General features: G+C 36.3%; 2 protein-coding genes across 3 annotated transcripts in view; both read left to right on the top strand.

Moving 5' to 3' along the window:
- Positions 1 to 33: 33 nt before the first annotated feature.
- Positions 34 to 9319, top strand: LOC142348671 (cysteine desulfurase-like). Its single transcript, XM_075400108.1, has 3 exons — positions 34 to 893; positions 7102 to 7301; positions 8910 to 9319. The coding sequence occupies exons 1-3, from the start codon at positions 35 to 37 to the stop codon at positions 9168 to 9170; spliced, it is 1320 nt and encodes a 439-aa protein (XP_075256223.1). The 5' UTR covers position 34; the 3' UTR covers positions 9171 to 9319.
- A 513-nt stretch (positions 9320 to 9832) lies between these two features.
- The window catches only part of LOC142338421 (uncharacterized), an 82233-nt gene continuing 68200 nt past the window's right edge, over positions 9833 to 23865 (top strand). For both annotated transcript variants that reach the window (XM_075388188.1, XM_075388179.1), the window contains exons 1-5: positions 9833 to 10087; positions 19981 to 20089; positions 20157 to 20248; positions 20511 to 20898; positions 23541 to 23770. In XM_075388188.1, the coding sequence (XP_075244303.1) occupies positions 9884 to 10087; positions 19981 to 20089; positions 20157 to 20248; positions 20511 to 20898; positions 23541 to 23770 (1023 nt within the window). In that variant the 5' untranslated portion in view covers positions 9833 to 9883. The remainder of the gene's footprint in view (positions 10088 to 19980; positions 20090 to 20156; positions 20249 to 20510; positions 20899 to 23540; positions 23771 to 23865) is intronic.

Here is a 23865-nt window from a genome sequence, read left to right as displayed (position 1 = left end):
TATTACATAATATTTACATATATTTTCAGATGTGATGAGTTCCTTTACATTCATTGCTCGGCCTTTTTCAAGGTCACTTTCTCGTTGCATGCAGCGAACACTTTCCGTCAGTTCCAAATTGAAAGATCCACCGGCGAATGAAGAATTGAGGCCTCTGTATCTTGACGCTCAGTCAACGACTCCGATGGATCCTCGAGTTGTGGACGCTATGATGCCATATTTGGTTACCCATTATGGAAACCCGCATTCCAGAACTCACGCGTATGGGTGGGAATCAGAGACTGCCATGGAAAATGCCAGAGCACAAGTTGCCCATATAATTAACGCTGACCCAAAAGAAATTGTTTTCACGTCCGGTGCTACAGAGTCCAATAATATTGCTGTCAAAGGTGTCGCCAGATTTTATAAAAGCAAAAAGAACCACATTATCACATGTCAAACAGAGCATAAATGCGTGTTGGATTCCTGTCGATTTTTACAAGGAGAGGGTTTCAAAGTAACATACTTGCCCGTTATGCAGAATGGTTTGATCGATCTTGAGGCGTTGGAGAAAGCAATGACTCCTGAAACAAGCTTGGTATCAATAATGACAGTCAACAATGAGATTGGTGTTCGCCAGCCAGTTGAAGATATCGGATCGTTATGTCGAGAAAAGGGTGTGTTTTTTCATACAGACGCAGCTCAAGCGGTTGGCAAAATTCCGCTTGATGTGAACAGTATGAAGATTGATTTGATGTCTATAAGTGGCCATAAGATATATGGACCACGGGGCGTGGGTGCTCTGTACGTGCGAAGACGCCCGAGAGTGAGAGTTGAGCCGATACAGAGTGGGGGTGGCCAAGAACGGGGCATCAGGAGTGGAACTGTCCCATGTAATTTGGTGGTTGGATTTGGTAAGTAGCTAACCAATGAGTTATTATGTCCTGAGGTTTGTTGCATTTTATAGCCCCGAATCTATAGGGAGCCTATAGTGTCACGATTCTTTCTATTATTAAGGTTACAATTTGCTCAACATTTTGCTGAAGAACAGCAAAAAAATTAATCATAGAAAGTAGCTGCACAGTAAGACAAACGTGTTGGCTTTTACCTGTATGCGAACGTCTATCTGTATCTCGGCCATAACAGCTTGCAAAACATAAAAACAACACTTTCAACTATGAATAAAGCAGATTATGGGACAGGATTGTGTTAGGAATTACCGCAGCTTTATGTATGTATGTATGTATGTATTAAAATTTGGGGTACGATCGAACGTTTCCCAAGCTGTTTTATTTTAGCTGCGAAACTGAAAGCTGAGCGGAGCTATATTGCGGTGCTCTTGGTTTTTAATTGCTCTTGAACGAATTTCATAGCAATTATTGTAAACGTGTGTGTCTTTTTTTTGCAAAATTTTCGCTCGATAATTTTGACTTGTCGAGTGACTTTTACGCCCTTGACTTTTTGCGTTTCACGTGATCTAAAATTCTCTCTCAATCAATATTTCAAGCAGCTGAACTCAACTGGCGGCAAATTAATACTGAAAGTCAAATGAAACGTGCGCCGAAACTGGTGCCATTTTTTACTTTAAATCTTGATAGTGGTATATGTTAACCTCTAATGTGGTTATTGGAAGCCCACTATTGAGCTTCTTAGTCCCATTTAGGCTCCCCCTCCCTCCCTCCTCCCCCTCCCGACTGAAGCGGGCTAGAATTGATTAGAGCTCCCTCTGGTCGTTCGCCAGCTATTCTTCCGACGTGTAGTCGGTTATGTTTACAATTCCAACAATTTGATTTGTATTGGGGCGCTGTCTTTTTACGACTCGAAGTGAAGTATTGGAGAAGTCCTTTTTTAAATCACTTTCGTTGGAGTCAATCTTGAAGCAGGAAATGAAACGTGCGAATTAATTCGGAGTGGTTTGGGTGCTGAACAAAATTGAAGAGTGGAGCGAAAAGAGAATTGTTTTTGTTCATTCCGCTTTTTTCGAGAGGGCGAGAAATTGAGGTGTGAAAAAAGTTTCTGTGAGCGCGCGAAGTTTTGTGTTCACGTGGGGCTTTTTAAAACGGTTTTTTTTGTTTAGAAGTTTGACTATGATATTGTATTTCTTAAGGGTTGTTTTGATAGTGGTTTGTAGGTTTCTGGTCAGTAATATGAATTTTATACCATTTTGCAGGTTTTTCAGCTATTTTGCTGACTTTTATGCCAACTTGGCAATTTTTTTTTGCTTTTTATTTATACTGCTTTGTATGAACTCTGAAAAGACGCAAATTAGTTATAGAATTTTTAGATACTAAGTGATTACAGTTTTATTGGTATTTAACTTTTTGTTAAGAGAAAGTTTTGTTAAGAGAAATGACAAACTGAAAATTTTTTCGCTGGTTTTCGTTTTTTCTTAATCTCAGAAAAGGTTCGTAACCTATTATCATTGCTTATTGTTTTGGAAGCTTTTCAATGCTCTATGAGCTCCAATGAACGTTTTGGCCCAAAAAATGTATACTTTTAAAGATTTTGTTTCAAGTTAATATTAAATGACTTGTATTTTTTAATTTTTTTTAGCATTTGATGATGCCATATAGTCCAAATTAGTTGTTTTTGCTGCTTATTGATGGTTTTGATTTTAGTTTTGAGTCGTTTTGCTAAAGATGATTAAGTAATTGTTATGCAGATTTCAGCTTTTTTTTCTGATCAATTCTGATCTCACGCTTTTTGCGTTTTTACTTTTCTAGTTTTTAATAGGACATTTATTTTCCAGAGGTGTTGTTGCCTTTTATTTAGTGCACTTTTCAATGAAAGGTATTACAATTTTCTCACTTTTTTCTTTGTCTTTGAGTTTACTTTTATAAATCCACAATGTTTTGTAATGGTGGACACTTGAACAGAAGTAGTATTTAAGGTTTTTAAAATGTTTTAGATTCAGCATAATGGAAGTTAATCCAGTTTGGGGCTAAGTTCTGTAGCAATTTTACAGAAATTGTTTTTGGTTTTGTTCTTGTCCTTTCTCGTACCTCCGTTTTCTCTACCTTAAAATTTTTTGTTGTTCTCTCAATTTGCAAAGGTTCAATAACTAAAACTAAACGTATCGCAAAGGTTTTCGCCAGAAGTTGTTTTTAAAACTTGCAGCACACTTTCAAATGTTTATCACCCGCTTCATTGTCTTTTCTGGTCAGATACCTCTTCATTGTCGTTTTTCATGTTCTTTTTTAAAATTGATTGGAGTTATTCAGTAGCATAAGCATTATGTTATATATTGTGGCGATTTAGTAGGCCAAGCTCTGTGTTAGTGTTCAAATAAGTTCTGCTGGGAAGATATGAAATCACTGTGTGAGATGCAGTTTTTGTGGTTTGGAACCCCTCACTGCATACCCTCCCCACCCACCCCCCCCCCCCCCCCAAAAAAAAAAAAAAAATTGGATTGTTTTTTAATCCAATTTTTATTAGAAGTGGTTTTTTCCAATTCCCTTTCTAGGTCTAGTTTTTTGTTTAGTCAGTGAAAATTCATTGAATTGTACGTCAGGACTTGTCCTGCTATGTTTTTTTGTTTTGTCGTCTGACGCTCTTTTTCGTTTTACACACAGCAAAGCTGAAAAAGTCAACTTTTCTGAATTACATCTTTCTTTCACTAACGGCATTTGCGCTTGTGATGTCATTTCTCACCATCTTCGGCCAACGATTCTGGGTCACTTGCTTGATTAAATTTTGATCATACGTGACTTAACTTGCTCAATAAAATGACTTCTGCATTTCAAAACCTAACTTTAATTTGAATTGGTTTTAGGTCAAAGGAACTCATATGTGTAATAAAGGTGTCTAATGAAAATTCTTCTGCGGAATGAATTTTAACAAGCTGTTTTAGGTTTTTACATAGCTTTTTGGTGCGGCGTCGATGACTTTCAACTTATATCTGTATCTGTTTCTATCTCTATTATACGGCACACAAGTCATTCTTTTGCAGCTATTCCGGCAATCTGCCGGCTATGTTTGGTTGGGAAATGGGCGCTATCCGATTTTTTATTCAGTCACTTTGGGTATCGATATCGTTTTGGATTCTTTTAAAAGCTCTTAAATAGTCGGTAGTTCATTTCCTGAGGAGAAATAAGGCTTGAAGATTTCTTCGAGATTTTTGCTTTCCTAGACCTATCACATTTTATACTTTTTTACTTTAAAAACATCGTTGATTTATTCAATGGATGAAACCACTTCACTTCGAGATTTTTGCTTTCCTAGACCTATCACATTTTATACTTTTTTACTTTAAAAACATCGTTGATTTATCCAATGGATGAAACTACCTCACTATAGGAGCGTAATGCAATTGAAGACAAAAAAGTTTTCCTGAAATTTTGCAAAAAAACCTTCTCGCGTAAATTTTCTTGGTATCAAATTGTAACAGTTATTTGGGTCCCTCGACTGAACGAGGCTCGAATAAAGTCGAGCATCAGCCAGTGGTTTGATAGCAATTTGTTCGATGCTAGTGGGTTACATCAGTCTTCGAATGTTATTTTGGTAATGTTTTGTTAATTAATATTTCTCTAAATGGATCAGCAACAGCAAAAAAGGGACTCGATGATGAGTTGAGTGGCAATATTGTTTTATTGTTGATTTTAAACCTTTTTTTTTGCGTTTGAGTACCTATCGGCCCTCTAATTGGTAGTAGAACTATTGATATAGTTGTAGTTTTTTTGCTAAAGCTGTATTTGTCAAAATTGTTTAAGCAATTATTTGCTTCAAGTTAAACAAGACGTGAATTTAAAAATTTGACAAATTTTTTATGCACAACGTTTTGCTGATTGATTTTCTTGTTTTTAATGGCAGCGAATTGGCCGCATCGTGGTTTTTTATTCGTCGTTTTTTTTGTTGTAACCTTTTTACCGAGAAATAGAGATCCAGCTGAATGTGAGTGTCTGACGCCATATGTAACCTTTTTGTATAAGCTTGGTGTGAGCTCTTTGTTCAATCGTGTGATAAATCTTCAATGACTCAGTAAATCAAGAAACTGACTTGTGCTCAATATTGAAAAACTCAGAAATTGAATAGAATTTTCTTCGCACTTGGTTTTTATAGAATTCTATTACTTGGAAGGAATTGGTGTCCGAAATTTGATTTTAAAATAAGGGTAGTTTTTAGAAATCAAAGTTTTATCAAAATAGCTACTTTTTTCTTTCTTTCAACAGTCTATTTCGCATTTATTGTCCGGCAATTTGCCTGCCGGCTGTTTTTTGAAAACCTGAAATTCTCAAACGTTTGAAAGGCTCAGATGTTTTCCCCTTTTAATTTTTCTTTAAGTTTTCCCCTTTAAACTTTTCTTTTGTAATAGTGTTTCGGTACTATGCCGGATGTTTCTGGCTTCGGAAATCCTTTGCAACGTTTTGATTACCTTTATATCAAATCTGACTAATGCACTATAATAACAGTATTTTAAACTCCTTATAAGTAAATTTAGGCGAACGCAAAGGAAGCCGAAGTAAAAGTAAGCCGACAGAAAAGCAAGCCGAAAGTTATGTAACAGTTATGTAATCTATCAGAAATAATACATTGTTAGCCGTTGCAATCAATACTGCGCGTAGTATTATAGTGCATAATGTATTCCAATGCACCAAAGAAACAAAATACGTCAATTTTTAGACATCTAGTGGGTAAGGGCCTTAGCGGACCGCTGTCCATGGCCATGACTCTCAACCGCTGTGGGATGTAATCCGGAAACGCGGGTCGCTTATCGCGGCGAAGCGCGCCCACCGGCCCGCCAGGGTCAATTTTAAATACCGGTATCCCAAAATTTTTCGGCTTACTTGACCTCATTTTCAAAATTCGGCTTGCTTGCCTATCGGCTTGCTTGACCACCACCGTAAATTTATAGGCTTGTGAACGCTAAAACTGACTTGTCGTCTGTAGTTACCGAGAAATTTGTCAGAATTTATTTCATTTTGTTTTTATTTCGAATATCTTATTTTTCGGAAGTTTTTGGTTGCAGAGAGGAAATCTAAATTGGCGCAAGTTTCTGAATGTGGTGTTTAAGAAAGTTTCATCGCATGTCTTTTGAGGTACATCTTCAGTTTCTGTCAGTTATACGATATAAAATTCTTGAAAAAAAATTTTTGTTGATTGATGACTTGACAAAGGAATCAATTTAGGAACAGGAAAAATCCTGTGCATTTTGGATATCAGTATAAAGTGGGGCTGAGTATGGTCTTACAAATTTTCTATTATGCATCTCTCAACCGGCAGATACATTTTTAATTGCCTTCGATTTGAGTTTGTCATTTTTGTCTTCAGTTATTTTGAGTTTTGGTCAATTTATTTTTCGGTTGACCGTTTTTCGTCGAATCGTACTGATTTTTCGACAGAAAGGGAATAAACAGTCAAAGCCCAATGGCCTTAAGTTGCTCTGTGGTTTTTGTTTGAGCCTTGATTGACGTGCAGGCTTTAAGCTGCTGATTGAACGTACGAAAGGCAATCTTAAGGATTTGAATACCCACCGAACATGGGTAGTTTTTTTTCGACGAAATGTTGGCGTGAGCCAAATTGCCTGTAAGTAATTTTTTTGCAACCATCTAAGTTTCTGTGTTCAATGAGCCGATTTTTTTGAAAACACGAAACATGCAGTTAGAAAGAAGGAATTAATCTCTACAATGAAAAAACAAATTACAGCATATCATATTGCATTGGAGGGGACGGACAACGAGGTTACAGACACCCGCTTTTGAGTCTGACCCAGAGTTGGATATCATACATAAATTAAATAACAATTACAACAACTTCAACTTACAACTTAATATTGTTTGAAAGACATGTGAAAAAAAGTTAAACATTAAATATAAATCAAGCAAGTTCGTGATTGCAAACTTAAAAGAAGCCCAGCATTTATGGCAAAATAGAATTTTTGCTAGACGTCTTCAGTTCAAAGACCACCGGAACAATTCCTAGACTTCTCAATTTTTTGTATGGTGTTGATACTCGAAATTTGATTGAACAGCGCTCTATTTATTCTCTTTCTTTTTCTTATAAAAAAATGAATACGAAAAACAAGTGTGTTTCGGTTTCAGACTAGACATGTAAACATAAATAGGAAAAAGGGTTTTTGGAAATAGGAAAAAGGGTTTTTGGTTAGTGTATAAGTGAAAATTATAGGAGCTGCCTGTGATCTGGCATTTGAAGAGATGGAATACGACACTGAACGTATCACAGCCATGTCAGATAGATTGGTGCATGGCATTACTAGTCAACTGGACCACGTGATTCGAAACGGAGACCCAGAGAGAACATACCCTGGCTGTGTCAATCTATCATTTGCGTTTGTTGAGGGCGAGAGTCTACTAATGGCCTTGAAGGTAACTCTGATAGCCCCTGTTATTTTTTTTATAGCCGGCATCCGCATCTCAACGGCTATTATTTATGCGCTCTCCTTTTTACGACTTGAAGAGGAGTAATAGTGATCTATTTCTTTGATCGGTGACTTCTATATTAGAGGATGGGTTTTTAGAGGAAATCAAATGCCTCAGTGAAAAGAAGTGTTCGTGTCAATCTGCTGAACAGAAGTCAAAAGCAGAGAGAGAAATAAGAGTGGATTTTGTGCTGTCATTGTGACGATAGAGCGAGAAAAATAGATGTGAAAAATTTTTGTCAAGCGAGCAAACTTTTTTGATCGCGTGCGGTTTTTTCAAAGGAGTTTTTTTTAGTTTCAACTTTTGCGGCCTAATAAATTTCTCTGAGTTATATCAACCAGTAACTGTATGTTTGGAATCATTATTAACTACTAGAATCCAATATTCGAGTTTAGATGCAATTCTAATCCTATTTTCGTCATTTTAGTCGCTTTTTACCAGTTTTTGAATTTGGCGAGTATTTTTGGTTAATTTTAGTGTTTCCACTAGATAGTGAAGTAAAGCTATTATCATTGCGCATAATTGTTTTTGAGGCGCAACTTGTGAAGTTTTTTTGGGTATATTTTGGGAAATATTAGGTATTGCGCTGCCCTTCTAATTTTTTTCCTGAAACGGTATAATGATTTAAATTCAATTATTAGTTTATTCATTTATTCAATGGTTGTATAAAGTATAAGTTATGTTTTACTTCAATTCGATTCGGGTTTGATTTGCCTAAAATTTTCCTTTTACACAAGTCACAACTTTCACGTTGAATTTAGAATTAATTCGCGCGAATACGTTCCAGGTCTAAAAGCGAAATCAATAAAAACGGGATTTACCGATAAAACCCGGGCACTATGACTTAATGACTGAAGACAGTGAATTATTTTATCAAAGGTTCTTTATAATTGAGTATGCTCGAATTGGTTCTAGTATTACGCTTATAGTATTCCAATTTAGAGGCTGAATTCACTGTATTTTTTGAATATAATGTAAGTACGGACCGCCTTGGAAATTTTTTTAACTCTGTCTGTTTTTTCGTTTTCTTAAAGTTTTAAAGTTTTCTAAAAGTTTTTTTTTAAGTTTTCAATCCCAACGTCGGGCAGTTGGGCCAATTTGAGGGCTATGTTTGAAATTTGCAATAAGTTTGGCATCTCAAAATTACTAATGCTCCTTGCTGAAAAATTGCAAACTGCTTATTTTCCGTCCTAGATTAGAAAATTTAGAAATAAACAAAAGTCCGCATGAGTGGTGCGCTGCAAGTAATTTTAATTACTTGGCTGAAGTGTGGTGGAGCGAATCGATATACTCTCTCTGAGGGTAGATGAACAGCAAAATCTATTCTTGCCCCAGCAGGAAAGTGGGGAAAGTAACAGGTTTTTGACCTCATGTAAGAGTTTTGCTCTAACTAAAGCATTTATTTCAATGATAAGGGTGACCTGAATATCTGAAAATTTTAAATGTGGATTTTCTTCTGAGAAGAGTCTCGAAATGAAAGGGGAAAGTTAAGTTTTGTTGGTCTATCATTTTGGTGAAGAATTTTTGGTCCCTGAATTTTCTGCTGTGTTGCAGGATATAGCGTTGTCCTCGGGTTCCGCCTGTACTTCTGCTTCCCTTGAGCCCAGCTACGTGCTTCGTGCAATTGGAGCAGACGAGGATATAGCACATTCCTCAATCCGATTCGGGATCGGCCGATTCACGACTGAAGCGGAGGTGGATGTGACGGTTGAAAAGACAGTCCAACATGTAAACAGATTGCGAGAAATGAGCCCATTGTGGGAGATGGTTCAGGAGGGCATTGATCTCAAAAGCATCAAGTGGACCCAGCATTGATCTTCTTATTTGCATCTCCTGAAACCGTTTTTCGCTCCCGTTTTATGGATCGAATTGAACAATTTTATTCAACCATGCCGAATTGAGTTTGACTTATTTGTAGACTTGATGAGATTATTTTGCTTGCGGAATATAGTTTATCTTAGCAAGATCTTGAATAGGAAAAGAAACAGTTTAATCTGAGAGCTCCTTATTAATTGCTCTTGAACGAAGTTCATAGCAATTATTGTAACCGTGTGTGTCTTTTTTATGCAAAATTTTCGCTTGACGGTTTTGACTTTCCGAGTGACTCTTACGCCCTTGACGTTTTGCGTTTCGCATGATCTAAAATTCTCTCTCAATCATAATTTCAAGCAGCTGAATTCAATTGGCGGCAATTTAATACTAAAAGTCAAATGAAAAGTGCGCCGAAACTGGTGCCATTTTCACCTTAAATCTTAATAGTGGTATATGTTAAACTCTAATGTCGTTATTTGAAGCCAACTTTTGAACTTCTTAGTCCCATTTAGGCTCCCCCTCCCACAGACTGAAGCAGTTTGCAATTGATTAGAGCTCCCACTAGTCGTCCGAGAGCAATTCTTCCGACCTTTAGTCGGTTACGTTTGTATTTTAGCTCAAAATACATTGTTCATAATAATAGCTACATGCTGCTCTTCAGATGAGAAATGTAAATAGACACTTAAATTTAGCTGTAGCTGTTGTGATAAACTACAATGGATCCGAGTGAGACAAATGATATTGAGGCAGAGATCGAAGCCGAGTTAGCCCTAATTGGCGAGGATGAGATCCAACTGAGCGATCATGAAGATGTGGATTTCACTCGGCTGTCAGATATTGTGACAGAGGGGTGGTCATCCGAAGGTCAAATGGACAGTTCACCTGAAAAGACAGAAGGCGGCGGGCAGTCTGAGGAAGAGGTATGGATTTAAATTGGCACTTGTTATAAAGGTGACAGATTTGGGTTGATCGGTGCATGAAAAGAAAATATTCAGAACAATATTTTTATATAGCCGCAAAGCAATAGCTCAAACAAGTTGGTAGCAAATATATTAGTCCTGTTGATCATCTTTATGCGATTTTGCTTTAGACCGATTTTTCGTCCCATTTGAATTTTCGTCTTTAAAAAGGGGACAAACAGGTAGCGTAGCGCCCAGCGGGCATTTAAGTTCTCACAGAGCCTTCCAGCTTACTAGTCTCAAAGTATGCGATTCACAGAAATTGTTTTGGAGACTTTAATTATGGTGTGAAGGGTGGTTCTTAGAGGAGGTTGAACCCCCCCCCCCTCACAACACCCCACCCCCATATCAGCCCCCTCACCTGCCCTCCCCCCAATCCCCACCCCTGCATATCGCTCACGCCTTAAGGGCACCGTGCAGCCAAGGACCCCCCTCCCATAGTTTTATTTTTGCAGTTTTTCTTTAATCTAAGACAAGTTTCTCAGCCTATTATGACCTGCCTATTGGTTTGCGAGCGTGTCTATACTCAAGTTGCTCCAATGAACTTTTTATGGCTCTATGTGCTCTTCTACTAATAAAAAATTTCTTATTATCTAGATTTTTGAAATTTTTTAAATGCTTTTCGTATTCATTTTTTATGGCACTTGGGAAGGTCTATGGTTCAAATTATTTGTTCTAGATGTGTTGGCTGCCATTATAGTTGAGTTGCTTTTGGAAAAGATAATTGAGTAATAAGCAAATTTTGACCGATTTTCGTCAGTTTTTTTGCTTATTTTTGTTAATTTCGTGCGATTTTGTATTTAGTTGCTTTCTCGTGTTCAATCGTTAATTCAGAGCTATTCTACAGGTGCTAATGGAAGCAAGCTACTGGACGCTAGCTAAAGAGCGCTTTTCAATGAATAAATTAATACTTTCTAAATTTATAATATTTAGTTTTCTTTGCTTTTTTTTGTATAATTAATAGCCGCCCTCATCTTCTCAGCCGGCTATTATTGCGCTCGTATTTTTTTTACTTCGTCAAACTTTTTTTCGCTTTACCATTTTGCCGCTTTTTCGACATTTTGCGTGAAATCTTTTTGACTTCTCTAGGCTAGTTTCTCTCTTCTCTCATTCTGCTAAAAGTGAATTTGAACATCAGTTGCTAAGCAAAGCAATTCAAAATGAACAGAATCGGTATAAAAAATTGAAGTCAGAAATAGAAACGGGATAAACCCGTAAAGCCCAATTTTAGATGCCCGCTATTTGAACGTCGTTCCTATAAGTCTTAGTTACCACCTCTAATGCTTATTGGTGTTGATAGTAGCCCCTGTAGCCTCTCTCTAAGAAACAGAAGTATGTTCAACTACGAAATGTCATCAAAATAAATCGGACTTAAAAAATATTTTTGTACAAAAATCTTATTTTTTCAATATATTCTATTCGTTCAATCCCAATCATGCTTATTGGAATCAACGGCGGATATTTTCCGGCAATCTGCCGGGTATGTTTTGAATTTGCAAGGGTGTGTGCATGCTTGACCAAAATTATTGATCAGCGTTTTTTTTAAAAAAAATAATAGTAGGGGAAGTAGCATATCGGCTATTTCTGTTTTTTAGCTAAATTTTGTTGAAATTTTGCAAACAATACATTATGATTTTGTCCTTCATTTGCTTTCCCTTACCTCCCCTTTCTCTACATGAAAGATTTTTGTTCGTTTTCATGTACTTTGTAGGCGTTTGGTGAATGAAATTTAAACGTGCCACATGATCTTTTGCATATAGTTTTTTCGAAGTTGCAACTTATAGAGAAATTTTTATGAGATGATTTAGCAGCTTTTCTGGTCAGATAGATTTTCCTTGTTCGTTTTCATTTTATTGTTTCAAAGTTATTAGTGTTATTAAGTAGAATGTTCATTATGTCACTTAGGGTGGCCAATCATCTTCGAGTCGTTTACGGAGTTGTTCCGACTATGTTTTTTATGATTGCCTTCAAAAATTTTGTCTGAATCTGATTCTTCTGTTCCGGAGAAATTGTTGAATTCCCAATCCATTCAAGCTAGGACATGCAAACTGGTTCAATGTCATCCACAACAATGGAAACAGAACAGAATGGAGGGAATAATAAGCAGGGAGGAATAGCATGAGTAGCCACCCAATAATTGATTGCTGTCGTCAGAAAAGTAATGAACTTGACTTCACCCATGAAGTAGAATCATATCGTTGATGTAAATTGGAAATAAAAGAGGAGCTAACTCACTAACCTGCGGAACTCCATTAGTAACAGATAGCTCGTCAGATATTTTTCTATCAATGTCGATCCTCTGCGGCATGAGGCGTCAATAAGAATCCACAAGCGAAACATCATTTTATCGAAGCCGGATCTCAGCAATTTCAAAGAAAATTGAAACGTCAAACACATGAAACACTACCCTTTTATCTACATTTGTGTAAAAAATTATACAGGAAAAGATTAATTGTGTAAAAATGAATGTTGTATGGAACTAAATGCAGGTTGCATGATCGTATGTTCCAACCTGGAATCTTTAAATATATTTTTCGGAATTCAAGGAATTTCGTGGTTAGGTTGAGATAAGTTTATAGTTTTGACGTCTTCTCGAACACCCTTTTTTGGATAGGATCTATTTGGGCACGTTTCCGTAAATTCAGCCGAATAAGCGCCTTGATTCATGAGAAAACTACACAGAAGGATCTACAATATTAGCTGCTCGTTATAAATTGCTGGAGGCACACCTTCACCACCAGTGGTTGAACAATCAGCAGCTGTGAATGAAGTTCTCTTGCGGCAAAAGCTCCCTTTAGATATGCAAAATTCGTCTTGCAAAAGTAATGAGTTTAAATCAAATTCAGAACTTGGTTCATAAATCCTTTGTTGACTCCTGAAGCAAAAGAGTCAATTTGTAAAACATTCTTCCGATTTTTTCCTTAAAACAAAAATAACTTAAAAGCTCCTTTGTTACTATTCAAAGGAATTTTGCGTGTTGTGAGAGCAAGAAATCATTCGACGTTTTCTTAAAAATGTTTTCATTTGCAAACCGAAGCTATTGGTAACTTATTCCATTTTTGTATGCATTGAGGAACAATCGGATTCGTTCCAAAGTTGGTTTTGACTTTGTCTAATTTTGAGTTGTTTTGTTCAAGTTATTTGATAAATACTCAGATACCCGTGAAAATTTTAGAGTTTTCCGGTCTGGCTATATCATAATGAAATTTGATTAGCGACATTTTGCTATCCTTAGCTTAGCTGGGAAGTTCTTTGTCTGTGTCAGCAGATCTCTCTTTGTCATGTTTTTTTTGCGTAGAAAGCATGCCTTTATACCCCAGTTATTTTTTCAGTTAAGGCGTTTTATGTTTTTTGCAGAGAAGTTCTGCAAAAGAGATTGCAGAAAATGATAAGTGTGAAATCACAAGTGATTTTAAAAGATGAATGCACGCGGTCGGGGGATATTAGGTATATTGATCTTAGAGCGTTAGCCATCTTTTTAATGGTTTTATTCTACTGCTTTTTGAAATTATGGATACTGTCCATTTGAAAACCAAGGTATCTGCAGCATTTTGAGAACTTCTTTTTTTATTTAAAAAATAGATCCAAAATCACGACTATTGCGCGAGAAAAAGATAAATTTGGTTTTTTTGTTTTCAAATTTAGTGTGTTCATCTTTACATATTCTTCCATTTTCTGCAAAATTTCCTTGACTTTTCCATGAAAGCTACTTTCCTTTCCACAACAGACAATACTTGTGTCATCTGCGAAATGAATTACTTTCTCCGTTGTTTTTATAATAGATGAAAAATTGTTCACACATAAAAGAAAAATGAGTGGTCCCAAAACAGTTCCCTGTGGCACACCGTGATTCACAATTTCACAAACGGAGAAGATGCCAGTTAGTTTTAGTTTTTGTCTGCGATTGGCAAGAAATGAAAACAGCAATTCTTTTGATTACTTTGAAAACCATACCTTTCATTTTTTATTTCAAAAAAATATGAGAAATGGATTTAGATGCTTTTGCAAGATCTAGAAAAATGGCAACAGTTTCTTGGCTTTGATCTAATTTAGAGGAAATAGTTGAAAAAAGTTGTAAAACTGCATTGGTTGCTGACTTTTTTCTGAAATCCGAATTGCTCTTTATTTATAATTATATGCTTACCAATAAAATCCGTCATCTGAGTCAGACGGATTCGCTCAGAACTTTTTTTTGAAAAACTCGGAGCTAGAGAAATTTGTGGATAGTTTGTACTATCCAATTTAAAACCTTTTTAAAAATTGCTGTTACATAGGCTAGTTTAATTTTAGTTGGGAAAACTTTCTCCCTAATGCACTCATTTAGGGCGAACTGTAGATGTACGCCTATAGCTAATTTGCATCACTTTATGAGACAAATTGATATTTCACCAGCTCCTGCTGCTTTGTTATCGTCCAGCGGGTCAATGATTGAATAAAGTTGTTTTCTAGTCACAGCTCTGAATTTGAGTTCAGGTATGTTTAGTTTATCAGGGTAGTTATAAGCAATATCCGAACCTTTGAAAACCCCTAGGTTAGTAAACGATCTAATTGGGCAATTCTTACTTGTTGGTAGTTTTTGGAAAAAATTGAAGCAAAATTTGTTGTGTGCCTCCCTTAATTTCCGATTGACTAAGTTTCCTCTACGCTGAAATTCTTTGCAGGTCTCAGTCAGGATTTTTTTCCATTTGTTGCACAGAAAATGTTTTTGGGCAATCAAATATTCCAATTCTGGTGTTAAGGCAAGAATCTGAATTCTTAAAAATTACCTTACTTACTTTAACAGGCTGAATCGTTGCGGTTTTTTCGAAAATTTTGACGAAAGTATCGATGAATAAATCAAAAATATCGTTGCCATTCTCACATTGGTACATTTTCTACCTTTCTGCAAGGGCAAGATCTCTGTTAAATTTAGAACGTGAGAAAAGTCGAAAATGTCTTTTCGTTATCATGTCACTTGCTTATTTCAATGAGAGTTTTGATTCAAAATAACAAGAACTGGTCAGGAGTTGAAAGGGGTTGTTGTGACATTGTAGGCAATTAATTGATTTTTCGAAATGAAACAGTGATCAATAAGTGTAAATGTTTTATCAGTACATCTGGTTGCATCCCCAAGGTTAACAATTTCTAATTCTGAGTTTGACGCAAAATTGTGTAGTTTATTTTTTGGTCTTGTTCAGATAATCCAAAATGTAATCCTCCATTATAACGCTGTTTGTTATACCTTATGCCCCCGGTAGTTCGGTACTTAATTGATCAGGAAAATAATCCCAAAGACGTTTTTCGGGCAATAGGAAAAACGTTAACAAGTGATGTTTCATTCAGAGCGCGGCTTATTTCAACCCAAATGGATTCGAAAAAATCTCATCAACCGTTTCATTGCTTGATTTAAAACTGGCCATAAGTTTCTTGGAACAAAAATATCTACTCCTCCACCCTTTGAGGACCCTGTTTTGTCTGGTGTACATTTCCCAAAGAAAGTGTACGATACGATGCTGTTAAAAAATTGTTTTCAGTATTAGAATCAGCGTTCACAGGTTTCATTTACAGCGACAAACGTATTAATGGCTGCTGTTCAAAAAAGTTTGAAAACTCTTCAAACTTGCTTTTCAAGCTTTGACAATTTTTAAGCAAAAATAATGGCGAATTTTCTGATCCTCTGTTTTTCAAGTAACTGGAGTACTTAATCAAATTTTCCAGTTGAGGCACTGGGTTCTGTTCAATGTCACCTGACAGCATGAGACATACAAGTGAATGAAAAACTAAGTTTTAGGAAGAAAACGACAATGTATAATTTAATTTTTTTTGAAAAATAACAAACATTAGGCTTTGGAATAATACTTTTTAAATGTTCGTTTGTATTTCAGTATTTGCTTTTCTCATAAGTATAAAATTAAAAAATATCAAGAAAAGTTTCTTGTTCTATATTTCAACAAACCATCAGCCAAATTTATAATGAGTGCGTTAAAATTGTTTTGTTTTGAATGGAAAAAAAATGTTAGCATAATGATCCAAATTTTTCCAAAGTTTGCTCATAATTCTCGATTTTGTTTCAATTTCCGTCACCCTAAGCCCATGATGTACGTAGAAATTCCGAACTTAACTTGCAAGTTTAGGTATACCATGACTGACTGATGGGTGTACTGCGTCATTGCTGATAATGTTCGTTCGCATTATATTATTAAAAAAACAACTTCATTGTCAGAAACGCCACTCAATTCCGTTGCCGCATTTTCTAACGCTGCAACATATTTGTCTATATTTTTCTTTTTGCTTCGACCAAAAACAACCATCATTAACTGGTCGAATATCGCTAAGTGCAACTGTAAGAGGTGACAGTTTCTTTATAATTTCTGACGCAGATTCCATTAAAATTTTAGTTGCTTGAAAACCGCTATTTCCTGAATAATTATAATGACCAACATGTATAGGATTTCCAATCTTATGTCAACCACTCTTTTGTTTTACAATATTGGATAGGTCGAACTTTTGCTGAAAGATCAAAGTGTATAGCTGTACTCGGGATTAGATCTTTCGCTTGAAATATTTTGGATGTTCTCTCCGAGAGAGTAAGTGTCTCTGTTGGTCTTGGAATAGACTTGTGATAAAAAATCTTGCTTTGCTGTTGCCATGGATGTTTGATATTCTTTCGTTTACTTTGTCAATTAAAATTCAATCATTTTATTCTGTTGTAGGAGGAAAGCATTTTCATCTTTTAGTTGTAATAATAATCCAATTATTATCTTTTGCAAAGCTAGAAAAATGGCGACAGTTTCTTTGCTTTGATCTAATTTAGACGAAATAGTTGTAACCAGTTGTAAAACTGCCTCGGTTGCTGAATTTGTTTCTGAAATCCGAATGGCCCTTTATTTATAATTTTATGCTTACCAATGAAGTCCGTCATCTGAGTCAAAAGGATTCGCGCAGAATTTTTTGAAGAACTCGGAGCTACAGAAATTTTCGGATAGTTTGTACTATCCAATTTAAAACCTTTTTAAAAATTGGTGTTACATAGGCTAGTTTTATTTTGGTTGGGAAAACTTTCTCCTTAATTCACGCATTTAGGGCGAACTGTAGATGTACGCCTATAGCTAATTTGCATCACTTCATGAGACGAATTGATATTTGACCTGCTCCTGCTGCTTTGTTGTCGTCGAGTGGGTCAATGATTGAATACAGTTCTTTTCTAGTCACAGCTCTGAATTTGAATTCAGGTTTGGTTAGTTTATCAGGCTAGTTACAAGCAACATCTGAACCTTTGAAAACCCCTAGGTTAGCAAACGATCTATTTGGCCAATTCTTACTTGTTGTTAGTTTTTGGAAAAAATTGAAGCAAAATTAGTTGTGTGCCTCCCTTAATTTCCAATTGACTAAGTTTCCTACACGCTGAAAATCTTTTCAGGTCTCAGTCAGGATTGTTTTCCATTTGTTGCAAAGAAAATGTTTTGGGCAATCAAGTATTCCAATTCTGTTGTTAAGGTAAGGATCTGAATTCTTAAAAATTACCTCACTTATTTTAACAGTCTGAATCGTTGCGTGTTTTTCAACAATATTCTCGAAAGTATCGATGAATAAATCAAAAATATCGTTGCCATTCTCACATTGGTACATTTTCTACCTTTCTGTAAGGGCAAGATCTCTGTTAAATTTAGAACGTGAGAAAAGTCGAAAATGTCTTTTCGTTATCATGTCACTTGCTTATTTCAATGAGAGTGTTGATTCAAAATAACAAGAACTGGTCGGAGTTGAAAGGGGTTGTTGTGACATTGTAGGCAATTAACTGATTTTTCGAATTGAAACAGTGATCAATAAGTGTAAATGTTTTATCAGTACATCTGGTTCCATTCCCAAGGTTAACAATTTCTAATTCTGAATTTGACGCAAAATTGTGTAGTTTATTTTTTGGTCTTGTTCAGTTAATTCAAGTTGTAATCTTCCAATATAACTTTGGTTGTTGTACCTTATGCCCCCGGTAGTTCGGGACTTAATTGATCAAGAAAATGATCCACAAGACGTTTTTCGGGCAATAGGGAAAACGTTAACAAGTGATTTTGCATTCACATGGTCGCTTATTGCAACACAAATGGATTCGAAAAAAATCTCATCAACCGTTTCAGCGCTTGATTTAATACTGGCGATAAGTTTCAAGGAACAAAAATGTCTACTCCTCCACCCACTGAGGACCCTGCTTTGTCTGATCTACATTTTTCAAAGAAAGTATTCGATGCTGTTAAAAGAAGTTTTCAAGAATCAGCGTTCACTCGTTTCAGTTACAGCAACAAACGTATTAATGGCTGCTGTTCAAAAAGTTTGAAAACTCTTTAAACTTGCTTTTCAAGCTTTGACAATTATTAAAGAAAACTAATGGCGAATTGTGTGATCCTCAAATATGATTTAATAATTGTTTAAAAATAACAAACATTAGGTTTTTGGAGTAATACTTTTCAAATGTTCGTTTGAATTTCAGTATTTGCTTTTCTCATAAGTATACTGAAAATTAAAACTATCAAGAAAAGTCGCCTTGTTCTGTATTTCAACAAACCATCAGCCAAATTTATAAAGAGTGAGGTAAAAATGCTTGTTTTGAATGGAAACCAAAAAAAATGTTATCAAAGTTTTTTCCTAAGTTTCTGCTCATAATTCTCGGTGATATTTCGTTTTCCGTCACTGTAAGCCTATGATATACGTAGAAGTTCTGAACTTATCTGGCAAGCTTAGGTATACCCTGTCTGACTGATGGGTGTGCTGCATCTTTGCTGATATCGTTCGTTTCCTGTTTACTATTCAAAAAACAACTTCAATGTCAAAGGCCACTCAATTCCGTTGCCACATTTTCTAACGCTGCATTATCTTTGTCTATGTATTTTTTGCTGCGACCAAAAACAACCATCTTTAACTGATGGAATTTTGCAAAGTGCAACTTTGAGAGGTGGCAGTTTCTGTATAGTTTCTGACGCAGATTCCATTAAAATATTAGCTGTTTGAAAACCGCTATTTACTGAATCATCATTATGACCAACATGTATAATAAGATTTTCAATCTTATGATGACCACTGTATTGTTTTACAATATTGGATAGGTCGAAATTTTGCTTAAAGGTCAGAGTGTATAGCTGTACTTGGGCTTAGATCTTTCGCCTGAACTATTTTGTATGTACTATCCGAGAGAAGTGTCTGTTTCGATCCTGATATAAACTTTGGATAAAAAATATTGCTGTGCTGTTGCCATGGATTTTTGATGCATTTTCGTTTACTTTCGATGCAAATTCAAACATCCATTTATCAAGTCTTGTTTCTTCATTTTCTCGAATTTTTTCCTTTCTTACTGTACCTCTGTCATTGGTTTTAAAAAAGCTCTGGCTTGTTTGTGTTTTACAAAAAGCGCATGCGACTGACTTCTGTGAATTCTTTTTGCGGCCTTTTCTTCACATGCGGCAGTTCATCATTCCAATTTTTTTCCAAATGATTTTGTATGTGCAGTGATTTTGGGGTCTGATTTTTTTGATCCATGCAAGGTCTTTAAATTGTAGTTCATTAGTTCAGCATTTGTCCTGTTTCGTTTTTTTTGTTTCGTTGGAGGCTGGTAGATGTTCAGCTATCTTACTTTAGAGCCTTTATGGTGTGCGAGATTCATGATGTAAAGCCAAATTTAACCCCCCTCCCTCTGCCCTTGCCAAATGCGACTTGTCTCGCCGAGGTGTAGCAAGCTGCTGCTAAAGTTGACCGCTATCACTCTTTTGAGAGGAATCCGTCCCTCAATTGTTTATGCTTACTTGCAGAATATTTTCTGCTTTTGAAATTCGTGCAGGCACCAATTTCATGACTTCGGTTTTCTTGTAGTCATATCAATGTTATAGGAGGATGGAAGTGCCATTTGGAATCGACTATGTGCATCTGACCAACTAGCCAGTCAGTTAAGGGCAGATTTGGAGGACTGCAGTAAACTCTTGTTAGATGCGGAAGAAAGTAAGTCTTCTCTTTTAAACCGTCAGTTTTTGATGTATTCGAAAAAGCTGAGTGACCTGTTTTTGAGGAATCCAATCTCTGGACGAGGCTGAGTATTCTATTGAAATTACAGAAATGGCGAAGAAGCAAGGCAAAACACCAGAAGAGCTCAAGAGAGAAGTATGTGATTTTATTGGCAGTGTAATATGAACTTCTTTATGCTTAATGTAGCCAACATGATAAATTGGGTAAACTTAATTGGCACAAATTTAAGTTATCTATTATCACAGCGGTGACCAGTTTAACTGATAAAAGTAGACGGAATCTTTTCTCTTTGTTTAAAGTTTACCTGAGGGTTTCAAATTTGTTCATGCAGTTAAAAGATTCTCAGGATGTTAATGAGTCTTCATGATTCTCGAAGCATATAAAATTTTTCTTTCAGATTATTCAAGATTTGGAGAAATTAGAGCAGGATTTGGAAGATGAATTGAGTCAAAAGGAAACAACGGAACCTGTCGATAGCTCTAAGCCCGAGTTTGAAGAACACTTAGAACTTGTCAAACTCAACCAAAATCATCTACCTGAAACATCTTCAAATGATGAATACTTTGAGAAAAACAGTCTAGTGTTGGTACCCTCAAAGCAACGGAACCGTCTGAATACATCGTCTGGTAATAGTATGCCAGGAACCCCGGGAGGGCTTGATTCAGTACTAGGATCTATGAGAACTCCAACTGGTGGATCTGGGCGGCCGGACACTATGTTGAGCACTGGAAGAATGACAAGTCTGGCAGCTGAGTGGGATCAGTACTTGACCGAGATTGAGCAAGGTTGCCAAATAATTTTGTTGCTAAAATTCTTTTAGCCTATCTTGATTAATAACCGCGATAGGGACTCGATGAGTTGTGTGGTGCTGCTTTGGCAGTTTGAGATTAATATTGTTTTTGAAGCGCTACTTGCGTTTGACTGGAGTACGTATCGTTCCTTCTAATAGTTGTAAAAGAGCATAAGGATAAAAACAAAAACTAGGGCAAAATTCTAAAACAAAGGTGGATGCGGACGTCTTGTGGTGACTCGAGACGTTAGCTGAAGCTATGAAAAATAGTAGCAAACTCTCCCAAAAACTCTACAATTAAAGCAAAACAAAGGTGGATGCGGACGTCTCGGGGTATGACTGGAGACGTTAGCTGAAACCATCCAAAAAATACACATCCTTTTTTTACGGGCTAAACAGATCCTTTTTTTGCATGTATGGTTGTTGTTTTTCCATGTGTGTGTATGCCTGGATGCCTATTGCGCTTATGTGTGTATATGTAAATGCATTCTCAGCACCTGCCATTCGTCTTCAGACCCCCACTAACCAATGAACCCATGCAAACCACATCAGAAAGATCAGTGTGGGAGACTAGACTGATCACGGGAATCAGTCTAGGTCTTGAAGCTGATCTAACTCCAGGTCACGAGCAAGGGAGGGCAGCATGATCGTGGGAATCATGCTGAGGCCTTGATGCTGGCCCCACACTCTGTTCCCGCTCGGGAACAACCACTCATCCCCGCAAGGGCGAAAATAACCGCCTCAAAAAGGCATAAACCACGAGCCTTTGTACTCTCAGTGCACAAGCTGGTTTCTGGTCCTCTGAAAGGGGGGACTGGCTGCCGGTGTTGCACTGAGGGTGCCTCTCTTCTTTCCCTCTTTATTCTTTTTTTTCTCTTTTATTTCTTTAAAAACTCTAGTCCTTCACTCTCTCCCCCACTCCCTCTCTCCCAAACTTCCCCTGAAATTCTTTTTCTGTCAGACTCCAAGGCCCCTCTATCCTTTCACGAAAACACAACGAAAACCCCTGAAATCCCACATCAAAATATTCCATCTAAAGCAGTCTCACTGTCTCCATCCTCCAGACAAGTACTCAATATAAGCCACAAGAAAGCAACGAAAATACCAAAACCAAATGCAAACCAAAGTGAAAGCGCGGTTTAAAAGGTGGTGTAAACTACCACCTGAGAAATCGCAATTAGAAGTTCACTTCTAATTGAACACATAAATCTAATCAAATCGTATCGTTCCTTCTAATAGTTGTAAAACTATTGGCATAGTTGCCGTCGTTTTGAGAAGCTATCGCTTTCAAAAGTGTAACAATGTGCAGTGTTGATTTTTTGTGCACTGCCTTTCTGTTTATTTTTGAATAGCCGCACAGCGATAGCTGGGGCTATTATTTGACTTTTCTTGGTTTTTATTACAATTCAAAGAATTTGAGTTGTATTGGGGCGCTGTCTTTTGTTAAGATCTGTTCACACATTTTCATGATTTTTGAATTCAAATTGGAGTAGTGATTTTGGTCACGCCGGAACAGGAAATGGAGCGAAAAAGCGAGTGGTTTTGCGGCGTGAAATTTTTTCGCTCTAATTTTGAAGTAGAGTGAGAAAACGGTGTTTGGACAAAATTTCGCTTTCTCGCTAGTGATTTTTCGTTCACATGCAGCAATTCCACTTTGATTTTTACTGTTTTTTCAGTTTTTTGGAGCGGATTTTTGAGTGGTTTTTCCAGTCCATTCATTGTTCATTCAAGGCCTAGTTTTGTTTGAAACAAATTTCCATTTCTCGCTAGTGGTTTTTTTGTTCACATGCGGCATTTTTACATTGATTTTCTGTTTTTTTTTTTAAATTTTTTTATCTGTTTTTTTTTTAGAAATGGTTTTCCCAATTCACTCGTAGTGCGTTTGATGTCTAGTTTTTTGTTTAGTCAATGAAAATTCTTTGAATTGTAGGAGTTGTCCTGCTATGTTTTTATTTCGTCGTCGCGATTTTTGTTACGACCATATGACGTCACAAACTCTTCAAATCTGCTTTTTGTTCATTCGTTCATGCAATTTCAACTGAAGTGCGTGCGTGACGTCCTTTTTTGCTCTTAGTGGAGCGAGTTTTTTTGTTCATTTGCGTGATTAAATTTTTGGTCACACGACTTACTTCACTCAAAAACGACTTTCTCACTTTGAAATTGACTTTTATTTACTTTAATTCAAAGAGATAAGGTCAAATGGGTGTGTCACTAAATGAAGGTTATTAGAGAGCAGCTAGTAGAGGCAGCAAAAACTTATACAGATTTTTAATCAAAATATAACATATCAGACTTCAATGAAAAGACGAATTTTTTTGGTCTGTCTTTTTCACTGTTTTTTTGAGACTGCAGATCTACGAAGCTATTGTGGCTATTTTCTGGCAATCTGGCAGCTATGTTCTTAATCTTTTACGACTTTTAATCTCTTAAATTCTGAAACGTTCAAAAGGTTCAGATTTTTTATGTTAATTCCTTTGTTTTTTGTAATGTTATTGTACTATGCCGAATGTTTCCGGCTTCGAAATCCTTTGAAATGTATTGAAAACAATTGATTGTTTTTGTTTTGTGTTGTCTTTTAAAGGTATTCATTCAAAGTATACTTGAGCGTAAAAGTGTTTGATAATTTAAAATTTTCAGAGCTTGAGCAAAGTGCCAGTCAACTGGAAGCCGTTGACGTTGAGAAAGAAGCATTTCGCAGGTTGTTAGAATTGCACCAGAGTCAGAAGAAAAGCGATCACATGCGAGCGGCCAGATTTTTGAAGCACAAGGACCGACTAAAGCAGATAACAGAAGAAAGTCAAAAGAAGAGAGAACAAGAAAAGAGTGCATTGGAAAGCGAAAAGAATAAATTGGATCTTGCTAAGAAGGTAACTTTAATATGAAACTGGTTTATAAACTGTTAATAAAAATGTGGAACACCATAAAACTGAATCAACAATTAATCTAAAAACTGTAATTAAAT

This window comes from Convolutriloba macropyga, chromosome 1 (assembly GCF_964194025.1).
Source record: "Convolutriloba macropyga chromosome 1, txConMacr16.3, whole genome shotgun sequence".
In the NCBI taxonomy this organism is placed as follows: domain Eukaryota; kingdom Metazoa; phylum Xenacoelomorpha; order Acoela; family Convolutidae; genus Convolutriloba; species Convolutriloba macropyga.
The sequence above is the reverse complement of the archived record's forward strand: the minus strand, read 5'-3'. Positions and strand labels throughout refer to the sequence as shown.